This window comes from Ptychodera flava, chromosome 6, assembly GCF_041260155.1.
Source record: "Ptychodera flava strain L36383 chromosome 6, AS_Pfla_20210202, whole genome shotgun sequence".
Lineage (NCBI taxonomy): Eukaryota > Metazoa > Hemichordata > Enteropneusta > Ptychoderidae > Ptychodera > Ptychodera flava.
In genome coordinates, this window is record NC_091933.1 from 44,826,325 (window position 1) to 44,842,348 (window position 16,024).

The window sequence follows — 16,024 nt, forward strand, 5'->3', positions numbered from 1 at the left end:
AAAATGTAATGTGACCTCGGTGACCTTTGACCTCAAATATACATATTTGTCCATAACTCAGTAACCACAAGTGCTACACCCTTCATATCTGGTATGATTGGATACCTTATGATGCCACATATTGTAGCTCATTAATTATGCACATATCTCATTCTGAGCAAGCCAATAGAGCTGGATGTCTGATTTTGGTATATAGGGATAACTATAGGAGAGAAATTTTTTGACCAAATGTCATGTGACCTTGATGACCTTTTACCTAAAATATATGTTTATGTCAATAAATAAGTAACTACAAGTGCTATGTCCTTTGTATTTAGTAGGATGGGAGACCTTATGACAACACATGCTTTACCTCATTAATTTTGCACACATCTAATTCTGGGCAAGCAAATAGAGCTAGAGGTCTGATTTTTTGGCATATAGGGATTAATTAGCAATATAATTTTTTTTTCAAAATGTCATGTAACCTCAATGACCTTTGACCTTGATTATACATAATATGCATATCTCAGTAACCACAAGTTCTATACCCTCCAATTTTGATAGGATATTAGACCTTAAGATGTCACATCTTGTACCTCATTTATTATGCGCATATGTATTTCTTGGCTGGCCAATACTGCTAGAGGTCTGATCTTTTTTCCCGATTTAGAACCATAACTTAGACATGCCTCATGTGTTTCAAATTGGGAACAACGACATAGACCTATTTGCCCATAGATCTCAACATATACACTCCAGTGATACTTCTTAATGACCACATTTCCCTGCCCCATCAAGACTAATACTCCTATTACAAGTAGGGACTGTCATTGTCAATGACTTGTTTAGTTAATGGTTGTATCACAGTATTCGATATTTCTAATTCTGTATTTTTTCCATTTTATATTCTGAATAAATACATTAAACATATTTCACTGTCTCCAGTACATTACATTTAAGTATTTTCACTTCATGCACTTTATCCCTTTCACACATGTTCAAATATCTGACCAGAGAACAAACACTAAATAGTCCAGGATGGGAGCTACAGTGTCATTGACGCTATTTTTCCATATCTGATGTTTCACCGTGCATCATCACAGGTGATGAAAAATCCCACAAGAGATGTCAGTGCTGTCCATATTTATCACGCTGAGTAACATTATGTCTTTGATTACCAATTTCACCTCCACTCATTTTTTCATATCAGTTCTGCTGCCAGGTGTTCCAACTTTCCCACTTCATTTTCTCTCTGGCGTCTTCAAATGAAAGCTTTCTTAATCAAAAACGATGTTTCATCTCAGTGGGATGCTGTGTGACTGCCTTTTTTTTGATGACCTCAAGGATCACTTGTTACCATGGAAACTGTGACATAAGTGTCTTTTGTCTTGACCAACAGCGGACAGGGTCAGAGAGGTTGTTTTTGTGAATCTGAAGTCATTGACTTGAAAATTTTTGGGGGAGATGAGTTACAATGTTGGCTAGGCATGATGAAAATATGGACGCATTGTCCTTTATATTTCTGTTTTGACTGAAATTATTTCCAGAAATGTGATAAAAATAGTCATCAAATCTTCAAAGTCTGACCTATTTTGCGAAAAAATCACCCTGTGGAGATTTGTACATTATTAATATGAAGGGTAGTGTTTGATCATTTCAAAGTAATGTCAACTGATAAAATTTTCATAACAAAATACACAGTTGCATGCATTTTGTCTTGTATAAATAGTAAAATATGGAAAAGTTTCCCTGGAGATGTGGGTTATACAAGCCAAAAGCTAGAAACCTATGTATCATCTGCCCTTTGAACAGAGGATGATGTAGTTTGTGGACTGAAATGGTAGAATCTCTGCATTTGTATCATTTTCACTGATATGCAAATTTGACCCTTAAACCAATGTCAAGACATTAATGCCAGATAAAGATGATAAATAAAAACAATTCATGACATGCCAGTCCATCTTTCATCACAAATTTTTATTTGACACCACAACTCTCCATGGTGTCCTTCTTTCTTGTAGATCAAGGTGAAGTCAAACCATTGAAGGCAGAAATATTTGCTGGTTCAGTAAATCTATGGAGAGAATGTCAATTTGAATACTTTACTTCTCCAATTCAAATTGTGATTAGCTCCATTACAACATGTAATGTGAAATTTTACTAAGTTAACATTTTGTCAAGGGAAAGCAGCAAAACACTAAGCCATACTGAAATGCAAGAACAAGCTAGTGGGTATGTTGCTATGTATCGCTGAAGGCTCCCCTAGATCAAACAAACCTAGGAGGATGGGGCCCACTCTGTCTATGTAGACAGTTGTATACTTTAATATTAAGGTCAGGATAGACCATGATATTGAATTTCAAGGGGCAAATTCCTTGACGTGGTACTCTTGTCCTATGTTTGTATACCTATCGAATTCACATCTTTCGAATCTTTTATTGTCCACTGAATATCAACTGGGTTGACTCAATTTGCTTTTTGTTTAATCTCATCATCTGCCTATTTCAACATACTTATGTGAAGTCAAATTTATACCAATGAAAATTTAGGGTAGAGAGGCAGTGATTGCCAATTAAGACAACCATAGATTACATCAGTACAATTCCAAAGGTACATACTGATTGCTCTGAAATGAACTGAAAATGCCCAAGTAGACATCCCTGACTGCACAGTGGAAAATTGTTCAAATTAGTGAAACTCATTGAATCTAATTTTGATGTATTTTAGTTGCCTCATGTACAGGCATCGTTAGTCAGACAGAAATCAAGAAATAAATTACAAAAGGAAGAAAAGCTTCCCCACTGAGAGAAAGGAAATTAAAGTGGTTTCTGAAATGTCAGAGACATAATTTTCCTACATACCCATGTACCATCATAAACCAGATTTTTTATGGATACTTTATCGAAATCAAGTGAATCAGCGCTTGTTGCCATGGCATCCTGAACATCAACAGCTTGTATTTTCAAATAATACTACCTTTGTGGCGCATTGATTATTTTTACTTCATTGATTTATTCTTGTTATCATTTCCTTCATCATATTATGTTGAAAAAAAAATCAATGCAAAGAGCTTTGTTGGCATTTTCTATCACACCGTCTGTCTTGAAATATTTCTGCCGGGAGGATATTAAACCAGTCGATAATTGTCCAATCATTGCAGCTGTATGCTGTAGGGGGATCATTGCTGACACAGCCATTTTGTTTCTGCTAAATTCAAGGTTTGACGATCTACGTATTACATAGCCCTAACTGATGGTGTCTTATGAATTACATTGTGTGATATTCATCGTTTGAATGTATGATTTTCAATTAACAGTGAACTGCTTGCCAGGTCTCCCCATGATTACCAGAAATTCTCCTTCACTTAGTTTTCTCAGTTGGATAATTGCAATACACTACATGTTTAATTTATTTTTTGCTCTTTCAGATCACACAAAAGGCACTGGACATTGATCCACATTTTGTTGTTGCTGTATTGAACATTGCTAAGTACTATCAACACCTTGAACAGAATGAATTGGCTGAGCATTACTACCTGAAAGCCAAGGAAATGAATCCGAAATCCTGGCAAGTCTATGCCGAATATGGAGATTTCCTGGCTGATTTGGTAGGAGTTTGATATCTATCACATCTTGTCCAATGACTAAAGCTTTCATCGAACATCACACACATCCAACCTGCATTTAAAGGTGGTGGTTTTTTGACATGATTTTTAGAGTGGAGCACGACACTGTATATTATAGAGAGGACAAAATTACTGGAGCATACATCACTATTGATACATTCAGGCTTTATATTAGGTGTACAGTTCTACACAGTGTGGTAACTTGGTCACTATGCAGGGAAACAGTTTTGCCATCAAGGGTGCCTACACTTATGCCTGTACTTTGAAATTCCTCAGTATGCCCCCATAATCTACCATACATGTATGTACATGTACCTGGCAAAACCTAGAATATTTGAAGAAAAGATGAAGTCTGTATCTTGGCTGATTTGAAATAACATAGTAAAGTTGTACCTGCAGTCACAGCATTGACTTTAAATTTATGAAAGTGTCTGTCTTGAATGACAGGTACATGTACATGTATGTGACCAACTTAAATAAAAGATTGTCCTGTATCAAATTTGATCAAATGCACCAAAAACTAGTCATCCAAATTGTAAATGGTAAACAATGGCAGCTACTTGGAGACACTTTGAGGCTCTGAGTAAAGTACAGCCAATCAAGTATCTGTTTCAATGACAATCAACTAAAGTAAGCATTGCATTTTGAATATTGCTGGCTTCATTACTTTGTTCATTCATCATAAATTCAATAGAGTGAGAGCAATGCATACATTCGAAATACCAGGGGAGCTATATGTCACTGTACTGAAAAGAACCCTCACGTTTCAACAATTTGTTTTTTTAGCTCCGCTGTCAGCGACGCGGAGCTTATCAAATAGGTTGATTTTCCATCGTCGTCCGTCGTCGTCCGTCAACAATTGCCTTCTCCTCTGAAACTGCAAGTCCAATTGCTTTGAAATTTTATATACAGTTCACTTGGGGTGACCTCACTTAAGTTTGTTCAAATCGTGGTGAAATTTGCATATTTGTATTTTTGGGGCATTTTTTGGTGTTTTTGGTAAAAAAATCTTCTTCTCTGAAACCACTTGTCTGATTGCTTTGAAATTCGATATGCAGTTTACTTAGGGTGACTTCAGTCAGATTTGTTCAAATCGTGGTGAAATTTGCATATTTGTATTTTTAAGGCAATTTTTGTCATTTTTGGTTAAAAAAATCTTTAAAAATCTTCTTCTTCAAACCTACCAGTCAGATAGCTTTGATATTTAATACATATGTCCCTAGTGATGATCTATTTCAGATTTGATCACATTGTGCAGAAATATGCAAATTTGCATTTTGGCAATTTTTGATATTTTTGGTCAAAAATATATTTCTCAAAAAGTACTGGTCTGATAGCTTTGAAATTTTATATACAGGTTTCTATTGATAAACTAAGAAGTATGTATTGATTTTCTGATGAAATCTGTAATTTTGTAATTTGGGGCAATTTTTGCCATTTTTGGTCAAAAAATGTATTTCCAAAATAACTCATCTGATAGCTTTGAAATTTGGTATACAGGTTCCTACAGATGAACTAAATGATATTTGTTAAAATTATGAGGTAATCTGCAATTTTGTGTTTTTGGGGCAATTTTTTTCCATTTTTGGTCAAAAATGTGTATTTCCACAACTACTCATCTGATAACTTTGCAATTTGGTGTACAGGTTCCTACAGATCACCTTAATGATATTTATTGACATTATGATGAAATCTGCAATTTTGTGGCAATTTTTGCCATTTTTGGTCAAAAAATGTGTTTCTCAAAAAGTACTGGTCTGATAGCTTTGAAATTTGGTATACAAGTTACTACAGATGAGCTAAATAATATATATTGAATTTCTGATGAAATCTGTAATTTTGTATTTTTGGGGGCAATTTTTGCCATTTTTGGTCAAAAAATGTGTATTTCAAAAACTGCTCATCTGATAGCTTTGAAATTTGGTATACAGGTTTCTATAGATGAACCATTGATATTTATTGAAATAATGATGAAATCTGGAATTTTGAATTTTTGGGCGATTTTTCCCATTTTTGGTCAAAAAATATGTTTCTCAAAAGTGCAATTTTTGTTTTTGGGGGCGATTGTTGCCATTTTTGGTCAGAAAATTTTGTTCTAAAAACTACTAATCAGATAGCTTTGGTTGACATGTTCTTAGGGATGATCCGATGTGATATATTCAAAGTATGATGAAATCTTCAATTGTGTATTTTTGCAGCTTGTTTTAGCCACTTTTTTCTGGCCACTTCATTGAGCTATCAAAGATTTCCACCTTCTTTATCAACATGTGTCAAAAATAGTTATTCTCTTCATAAACACAGCGGAGCTATATCGGCCGCAAGGTCGCTTGTACATTGTTGCGTCAGAGTCATAAAGTCAAAATATTTCTATTCTTTGCCATGTAGTTTAATATAGGCAAACTTGAAAAAACATGTATGCTTGAAAATTAAAATCCTAAATAGCTTGGATTTGTGATTCCCTTTGTACAGGGAGATTCAGAAGACGCAGCTAGGATTTATGAAGTCGGTACCAAGCTACAACCGCAGATGATTCCATTCTGGCTAAGGCTTGCTGAGCAACAAGAAAATAATGGTGACGAAAAAGCAGCCAGCGAAAGCAGACAGCAAGCCATCAAAATACAGAGAGGTGAAGTGTGATGAAAGTCCAGAAGACATCTGATTGGAAAAATCACAGCTATTATATAAAAGTCACAGATTAGTGTTCAGTACAAGTGATAGGGTTGATATCCATGAGTGGATTGATAATGTTAAGACACATGCCTGCAGTAGTAGATATGTATAGTGGATGAAACGATAAAACCAGCTGCATTCATGTCTCACTCTCTGCCATTTCCAACAGTTTGCTGGTAAACTTGATTCATTCCATAGTTTACGTTTGTCTGACACATCTCGTACCAAATTCACTGGCTGCTTTCACTTCAACAAAAAATAATATATGTTAATGAAAATAAAGCATGATGTGCCGTATGATTTTAACCGTGCAGACTGTGTAAACTCACAAACATGTCCAAGGTAGGCTAGTGACCTGCAATGCCAAGAGATAAAAAGAACTCACACCCCCAAGGACCTGGGATCAGATTTCTCACACGAGTTGGGGATATTTTGTATCACACGAGCCGCAGGCGAGTTTGAGACAAAATATCCCCAACGTGTGTGAGAAATCTGATCCCAGGTCCTTGGTGTGTGAGATTCTTTTTCTCACATGACCACAAAATGCGTTAAATTCATATTGGACACGTAACACGTACAATATTATCAAAAATCGTGACAACTCTGTCGTCTGCCGCTGTACTTTGACCTGCTTACTTTGTAGTTCTAGTCCGTGTGTTACTCGTCGTGCCATTGGATAACATTTTGCGCGTGGAACAAAACAGACTGCTTATCATCCAATCGAGGTCGTGTAATATTTACTGCAGAGTGTGGGACGGTTTCTGAGAGTGTGGGATCGATTTTTCCCACACTCTCGATCCCGCACTCCCAGCAGCCAGGAATGTGAAAAACTACATTCCTAGCAAATTGTTCAAAATAACAGAGAAACACTGCATCAACTTTGAAGCTTTTAATTCTGATGTGTATTGGTTTGTCTCAGCTGTTGCAGAGTGTGTCCTGAACTTTGTCACGAGGATACACAGCCATATTCTTATCATTTATAATTGAAATTTATGAGGAGAAATGTCAGGCAAGAATTATGAAATGGTGACGTCCAGTGACAGGGTCAAGGGTCACAATTGGTCTTACCATGATTGAAGCAAGGAATGATCAATATAAGTAGTTAGAAAACATTTAAATATACAGTATATATTTAGAAATTTACATTGAACACTATTTTGACATATTTGTAATTTAAAAGTGTGCCTGAAACCAATTGTGTCCTCAGTATGTCATTGTCTTCTCATATTTTGCTAGAGTATCAGCTGGTAGACATTCGATTGTTGTGAAATGGTGCACATATCCATGATGCTAACATATAACCATTAGTTGGCATATCTGTCAAGAGCTGCTGCCATTCAATACATTACAAGAAGTGAATCTTGGATTTTGTCACTGCATTATAGAGGGCGCTGTATATTCTTGGCCGACCAACAACCACAACACTGTCTTCAAAATCCTTCCTGTACAATGGCTACTTTCGGTGTTTTTGAAAATCAGTAAGTCGTAATGCAAAATTCTGTTTGAGAAGAGCTTGCCTAAGGTGTTATGATAACTAAGAGATGAAAGAAAATGTTACAAATTTACTGGTACTCCAGCAATGTGTTGGAAAGTCTACTTCCTCCCAGCCTTATAATGGATGAATGCAAACTTTAAGTGACATCATGTATGAAGCAAAGCTGAGAACATTATTGAGAGCAAAGTTGCTTGAGTCCATTATGGGCTGGGAGGGGGTACATTATCGCTGTTTTTTTTAATAGTTTTGGCGATGCCAGTGAATTTGTAGATGTAGTAAAACTCTGGGGCCACAATGCTGGATAATTGGATATATTAACAGTAATAATGTGAGGGGATGACATTTCAGAATTCACTGGTATTGACAAAGCTATAATATGATCATCTATAATGCTGGTCTTCAACTTCAAACTCCCAGTAATGACATACTGAATTGTTTGTTCGTAATTTGCATGTGTTCATAGACAAGTTATTGTCACATAGTCGACTTTGCTGACTTTAAACAGAAAATTTTGAATACTGTGTGTTTGGTTTAAAATTTCTAGTGTTCAAATGAACTTCTACCAGTTATTAATGTTTTTTCAGAGTAATCAAAACCACAATGTACTTTTGTTAATTGTTAGTTGTGATCGATTGTATAAATGGCAACTACCCGTACATCCCAAGACGTTACATGCTATATGATAGTAATTTTGATTACATGTGAAACATGTTCACAAATTCTTAAAAAGAAAGTCATTAACTTTTACAGAATTGTGTGCCTTCAGATTGTTTTGTAAGTAGCCATTAGTAGGTCAAGTACAGGTCATGTTGCAGGGAGTTCAAATAGTTTAAAGACAGCATGCCTAAATAGTTTAGAAATGTAGATTTCTCATGAAAGTCACGTTACTGAATGATCAGAGTAAGTGTGTTGTTAGAGTGATTTATATTGTCCAGTGTGTGATTTCTGATTTACCCGTACACACTGTGTAACTTTGAATGTGATAAAACTAGCTTGCTGTAAATGCCAAACTTTAGTTTTCTATACTGAGATGCTGCCGTTATGTAACATGACAAAAAATGCCCAAGCCTTGGCCGTGAAAATTCTTCACATAGATCATGTGTTTGCTGCGTAGTAGAGCATGTTTAAAAAAACACTCTAAGAGTACATTGTTTTTTTCATTGTTTTTCTAAGAAAGTTACAGGAATTCTTAATTATTTTTTTTCTATGCATTGTTTTACTGTTTCATATTGTTCTCTGTATATTTGCTATGAAGAATTAATTTTCTGAGAGAAAGTACTTTAATGCAGTTGCTGAGCAGCTACATATTTTTGAAAATATTTGCCAATAGCTAGCCAGTTATATTCTAAATATTTATTTACAAGTGAGATAGGTTAAAACCTACAGAGTTTTGGCATCACAGAGGTAAGTGAACATATGATTATAATAATCTTCTTATATTCTAAATGTTTCCTTTACTCTTCGAAGACGATTTTCCGCCTGAAATTTTTCTGGCAGATCAGTGATAAGCAGAGGTATTTTACGCATATTAAAACTTATTTAAATATGGTTTTAGAAACAAAGAAATCCCCTTGAAATTGTCTGAACATTTTCTTTTCAATTGTAATATGTTTTTGCATGTTGTTGCTTTTCCTAATAGGTAACATATATATCTGAATTTGGTGTGAATATCATCCATTTAAATTCAATATTTGGTGTTTTAATGTGCAATTAATAATAATGGAAAGCATGTCATTTGATTGTAGAATTGTGACCAGCACATTTACATATCATCTCAGTGTCCCTTATAGTCATTCATAAAATTGCTGTTTTTGTCTGATTGGTTGATTGTCACTATTCACAGCAACTTAGAGTCTCTATTTGTATTATTCAATTATAATGGCAAGATTGAGACACTCAATTGGATAACAGCTTCGGAGATGCTGCACATTAGCCCTAAAATTGTATTCACCTTATTTTTAACTTTACAATCAAAAAGTGTTTTCAGATTATTTCATGTAAATGGGTCTTCATGTGTATATATTGTGTACTGTATGGCTTTTCAAATGTGTCTCAATGGTACTGTCAGCTCTGTCCACACATGGCTTGTACATTATTGTCAGAGACAATAAATAAACCTTTGCAACCAATGTTCAAGTGAATCTCAAAATGCTTTACTGCAACTCTTCACACAACTGGCACTTTAAGCTTTCAATAGTAACAGCAGTCATCTTGTTACCAGTGATCAGATTGTTGAACTGAGGAAGGTGCCACCCTTGATAAGGTTGTACTTTGGAAGATACCACCACCAATCAGGTACCACAAAGGATCAGATTGAACTGCAGCAGGTACCACCAATCATCAGATTGAACTGCAGCAGGTACGCACCACCAATCAGATTGAACTGCAGCAGGTACCACCACCAATCAGATTGAACTGCAGCAGGTACCACCAATGATCAGATTGAACTGCAGCAGGTACCACCAATGATCAGATTGAACTGCAGCAGGTACCACCAATGATCAGATTGAACTGCAGCAGGTACCACCAATGATCAGATTGAACTGCAGCAGGTACCACCAATGAGTGGAAGACAACAAATGGTCCTAATGATGATCTAATGATATTCTTAGGCCAAAAAAGTTGTGTTCCTCATTATCGTCACCCAAACAATCTGGACTAGCAGCATCAATCTTTTTTTCACATTCACTCAAAAATACTGATTAAAAATTAGACAAATATTCTGAAAACTATTAAATGATATACTATGTCACCACATCATTTTTATGGGAGGAATAAGAATGGGGATGAAACCTTGTTTCGCCCTTGGCAAAGTTTGTGAACCCAGGCCCTTCACAGTTGAAGCTGGTCAGTTGGCTGTTTTGCTTGTTGGTCACACCATGCTCCTCCAGTCATGGCTAGCATTTTTCAGATGCAATTTCCATATCTGACAGAACTTTCCTCCTGTTTTGTAGGGTGTTTGAACGATTGTTGTGCCTTGTAAGTCCGTGATAAATCTGCCGCTGTGTTGTGAAGGGTACCTTTAAATCATGGCATTGTGTTGTACACAGCTGTACCTGAACCATTGTTTTGAAAATCAACCATGAGTTCAATACTGGTTTCATTTTGTTGTCTTTATTCCTATCATGTTAAAACATCACAGAATAAAAAGAAAATCTTTTTGAATCAAATAAACTTTCTATGATTGTTTGATTGTCATAACGCAACAGCTGTGGCCAAATGCCGGTCTTGGCAAGCTAGGTACATTTGGACTCTGCCATTGACCTGTGAGGGCGTCATAGCATTCAACTGACGATAAAACTTGCTTTTCCATGGCTGATATACCACCAATGATGAAAACCTTCGTTCCTGAAATATAAAACCGCAAAACACGCCCAAATCAGGAATTACACAATGATGTTAAGTAATGGCAGAGTTCGAAAGTCACTCCTCTACAATCGCATGAGAACACTGATTTAATACTGCTAAATTGTAATAGGCTTCATAAAATGGAATCATTCTAATACTCTGGATTGTGGTATTCTGCAGTGACGTCAAGCCAACAACTGCATTATGCTCAGGAAACATATAGATCATATAGATCCTGCTGCTGCTGCTGCCCGCTCTCTCTCTCTCTCTCTCTCTCTCTCTCTCTCTCTCTCTCTCTCTCTCTCTCTCTCAAATGTTAACTTTTGTTGAAGAAAGCATCACTACAAACATTAAAGAAATCGGGAATGTGTTGACGTTTTTCCAGAAGGCAGACATACCCATGACAGCGACGCTAGATTCGTGTCTAGCTTCCGATAAATCTGTAACATACTCCCATGTGTCGTCATTATCTATATACACGTCAACACTCGGTAAACTACGACAGTCTTCGTCGGAGGAGTTTGTCTTTACCATTCCTCCGAATAAGTACAGTTTTCCCACAACATCAGCCATGCTTGCATGACACCTAGCATAGCGAAGGGGACTTTTTTCTGTCCATCTGCAAAATACAATTGATATGGAATAGAATTGTTACTTATAACTGTGCAGGCAATGTATCAGCAGTTTGTTTGAAAAATGCTATTTTTCTAATCAATGAATATCCCGAATGCCATCCGTTTCAGATATTCCATACACAGAAGTTCATTGATTAATTTATTTTATTGTTTTATTATAGTATTGTACAATGAAGTGCAGTGCTACGTACAAAAAACAAGTGCGAACAGACACTACATGTAAGGGAATTTTACATAGGCGGGTTTTCCAGGGTCATTGAACTTAAAATTTGATGTATTATGACAAGTTTTCTGGTTTTTGAGAGTCGAGTTAGTTATGTTAATTTTACTGTTTCTTTCTTCTCTGCTGACGTCAACACGGCTGCAATGGTTTTTTTCCGTTTTTACATTAACTATGCGATTGAGATGTTTTATAAATAAAAGTCTACAACCCGCTTGAGGTTGTCTAGTGGTACTCACAAATCGCTGTGTGGGTCGTAGCATTCGACAGTACTGAGTACAGGTGTTTTCCCGTTGTCATTGTATCCACCAACGGCAAAGAGCATTCCACGATGAGGTGCTACAGATACGGCATAACGCGGTGAACTTAGTGAGGCAGTGTATCGCCAAGTATTCGTTGCCGAGTCATATCGCTCTACTGACGATAGAATCCTAGAATAGGAAGGGTAATCATGTCATGATGATGATCATTACCGGTATCTTCCCTTTACTCCAAATTTTGTTCAAAGAAGAAAAAGACTCTCTTGTCTTTGGGCCTGTGAGCTTATATTTTCATAACTGTTGAGGTTGTAAAATGTTTCAGTGTCTGAACTTAGTGTTACAATTCTATGTGAAAATACAATATATATGATAATATATGATAATATGATAACTTTATTGACGTTATTCCCTCAAAGGTGAACATAGTCAAGAACTAATACTACAAAAATAAGAAAAGGATACTTATCAAAAAATAATAAATATATATATATATATATATATATATATATATATATATATATATATATATATATAAGATATAACTTTATGCAGAATATGAAATGTGGGGTAATCTTAAAAAATATCTGTTTCTTGGATAAATGTTGTGAGGTATATCATGCTATCTGTATTGCTCATTATGTAGCAAAATTTGGCTTGCAAATCCCATGGCCAGTTGTGAAGTTTTCATTGTTGACTGCTATCGAGTCTAACAATTTTTGTCGTGATTGTGTATGACATGGACAACACATGATATAGTGAAATTCGTCCTCAACTGAGTTGGTATCACACCTATTGCAAATTCTGTCCTCAGCTTTTAGGTTTGGTCTCATGTGTCTACCTTTCTCAATCATCAGATTATGGTCACTTATTCACAGTTGGAAGGACTGGGTTAAATAACCTACCTTCCCTTTGCATCCTGGCCGCCAACCACATACAGCTGTCCATAGAGAACGGCGACTTGGAAGAACACCCTGCTGGTTTTCATTGGAGCGATATCTTCCCATTTCTTCGATGCAATGTCATAGCGACACGCTGTAGACATCGGAGACATGAATTCCTCGCTTTCAGCGTTAGGATCAGAACCACCTGTGTGTCATATGTGAAAGTGGACTTGATAATAAGTAACAATTACGTCATTTGAAATCGTATACAAGCAACTTCCTGAAAGTTGCTTGAGTCATATGCAATAGCTACCATAGCATTTACAGCCGTTTACTCTCAAGTGATATAAAATTTGTTAAAAACAGAGTTTTTTAAAAAAAGGTTACGTACTTCACAAGTCATACTTACATTAGACAGCAAAGACTATACGTATGAAGCAAACATCAAGTGAAATTGAGTTTATAAACATGTTGGACAGACGTCAGTCGAGTCAACAATTAAAGGTTGAACGGAACGCGAATTGAATGAAAATTACTATAATATTTTGGCTGCGTTTTCTGGTTTAGCAAGGCCAGCCAGTGGAAAAGAGTATATAAAGCATGATATAAATCATGCGTCATTTATGATTGGATCGTACTAGTTGATTGTAATAAAACAAGAGAAATGTTAATCAATTTTCGGAAAAATAAAACAGTTGCAAATTCCCTTAAAATACATCGATATCGCCCATGATTGTTGAACATGGGTACATCCTGTTCTATTTTGGTCCAAAAATCGGCAAATGCTTTGTAATTTGTTTCTCCGTACCAAAACTTGCCTGGTGACCCCTGAAATTTATTCGTGATTTAGTGAGAGAATAGTTAAAAGTTTCTTTCAGGAATACAGGAGCAAAAGTTTAAGTATTTAAGTTTTGAGGTACGTCCTACCTTGATACATCAGTGATCATAGATACAGCAGGAAATAGAGAGATTCTGCAAAATGCAACTGGTTCACTCCTAGCGTACAAATCGGTTAAATTTATTGTATATGACGCTCACTTTATGAAGCATCGTTTAAAACTGCTTTACCTACTTTTATTTGCTGAGGGCAGTTAAATATGCAATGGTATAATAATGCTGAGAGATTTTGTCCTGTGGTATAAATTTGCCTTTTTGTGTTGCTCTACGTTGTGTCGTCGATGTGTAATTCGCGATACGCTTGTTTGATGCATGTGAACGTATTCGTATGTATATATTGTTGTGGTGTAATGCCGAGGCCAATTCAGTACTTTCGTTTTTAAAGAAACGCCTATCAATTGTATTGCATGCCTTCTTACCGATGATGTAGAGGTAGCCGTTAACAAATTGAGCCGCATGATGATTTCGAGGATAGGGCATTTCGGTCAATTTCGACCAGCTGTTTTGCAAAGGATCGAAGCAATTCACCATCCTGCCAGGATTGTCAACATCGGCAACAGTATTGATTCCGCCGGAACAAAGGATGCACTCTTTATCAGGAGATAGAGCTGGTCGGTTTTCTTGCAAAGGCTTCTGTACCGTGACTGGCTCAATTTTCACCAAACCTCCAGTTGATGTCAGTTCGCTGTCTTCCCGTGATCCAATCTTAGACGCCAGTGCAAACGGGGTTGGCACACCGAGGATTTTCTTACCGTGACTGACAATTTCATCAGGAATAGCAATGCTTGCTCTCCGAGCGTTTCTTACCTAGGGTGTCGAAAACACTCATAGTTATTTAATTTTTTAACAACAAGTTGTCAATTTTTCCAAAAAATCCCTGCAAACTTTGCCTCAAAAGTAAATCTGTAATCTGTAAAATCAGTTTTGCCTGTACTCCTTCTTTGAGATCAAAGCTTGATTTACTTTTACATGAAATGCCAAGTCGGAAATAGAAATACAAGTTGTAATTTACAATTTTCATTTTATATACTGTACCGGGTAATGTTATACAAGAAAGGTAATTTTAATGGCATGACCGGTCATCAACTGTTCTATTGACAGCTATCTTGGCCATATTCACTACAAATTAACATTGATTAACAAACTTTTTGTTCTATTATCTCAATGACATAATGGTTGATAAATGAGCACAGCTCAACGAAGTCTACCAGCGGCTCAGAAAGCTAAGTTAGCAACGAATTGAATGAAGTCGATCAAACCCACCTTATTCATGCCCTTTCTTGGATTTATCGGATGAGGCCTTAACGATCCCTTGTGACAAGCTCGCAATGAGAAATATCTGAACGCTTCCAAGATCAGAACATGGCACTCAGGTAAATCCATGAGAAAGTTCACTGATTCCACGTTCTGCACTATCTCTTCCGGCGACATAAGTCCGAACCGTATTTGTTTCATAATTGCTGGTGCGTATCTCATCCCCATTTCGCCGTTTGCCTCAATCCATTGCAAAGCAACATGAAATACTTGTATTTCATTCTCCACACATAAGTCATCATCCGCTAGGAGACGAGTTAGTCTTTCAGGTGGATATCTTAGGAATTCTTCAAGGTTCGCGACTTCCAAAAAGTTTTCGGTCACAAACCCTAAGATTTCAGTGTACACGTCTTTAAGTCCAGCTCTGTCGGCGATATATAGTGCAGTAAGACAGTGCTCAAAGTCAAAATTCCTGAGAAAGTCTGTACACATCTTTATAAGTCTTTTCATCAGTAACAGACTAGCAGTCGATAAGATATCATAAATTGTTTCATAAGTGATATCAATGTCGGAGGAGTACACATAGTGCAGAACACGTTCGAAAGCCTCTGGTGTTATGTTGGCGTTAAGCACGATTTCATCCTGTCCCAAGTCGCGAAAGTTTGCATCAGAAAATATGCGTTCGAAGTACTCACTGTGCGTCGCCAGCATGACTTTATGGCTGGAAAACTTGAATTTGTCGACGCAGACGACGACG

At 36.5% G+C, this 16,024-nt stretch overlaps 2 protein-coding genes and 1 long non-coding RNA gene across 4 annotated transcripts in view; 2 read left to right on the plus strand and 1 right to left on the minus strand.

Moving 5' to 3' along the window:
- Nucleotides 1-6,672, plus strand: part of LOC139135926 (uncharacterized) — a 50,094-nt gene extending 43,422 nt beyond the window's left edge. For both annotated transcript variants that reach the window (XM_070703705.1, XM_070703706.1), the window contains 2 exons: nucleotides 3,410-3,589; nucleotides 6,077-6,672. In XM_070703705.1, the coding sequence (XP_070559806.1) occupies nucleotides 3,410-3,589; nucleotides 6,077-6,244 (348 nt within the window). In that variant the 3' untranslated portion in view covers nucleotides 6,245-6,672. The remainder of the gene's footprint in view (nucleotides 1-3,409; nucleotides 3,590-6,076) is intronic.
- A 95-nt stretch (nucleotides 6,673-6,767) lies between these two features.
- On the plus strand, nucleotides 6,768-10,324 carry LOC139135929 (uncharacterized). The gene is made up of 2 exons (XR_011553060.1): nucleotides 6,768-10,099; nucleotides 10,165-10,324. It is a non-coding gene; the product is annotated as an uncharacterized lncRNA (long non-coding RNA).
- Nucleotides 10,325-10,864: 540 nt separating this feature from the next.
- On the minus strand, nucleotides 10,865-15,969 carry LOC139135927 (kelch-like protein 31). Its single transcript, XM_070703707.1, has 6 exons — nucleotides 15,277-15,969; nucleotides 14,433-14,820; nucleotides 13,138-13,321; nucleotides 12,215-12,406; nucleotides 11,519-11,739; nucleotides 10,865-11,120 (listed from the first exon to the last, which is right to left on the minus strand). Exons 1-6 carry the CDS (start codon nucleotides 15,775-15,777, stop codon nucleotides 10,951-10,953), a joined length of 1,656 nt encoding a protein of 551 aa, XP_070559808.1. The 5' UTR covers nucleotides 15,778-15,969; the 3' UTR covers nucleotides 10,865-10,950.
- Nucleotides 15,970-16,024: the final 55 nt, after the last annotated feature.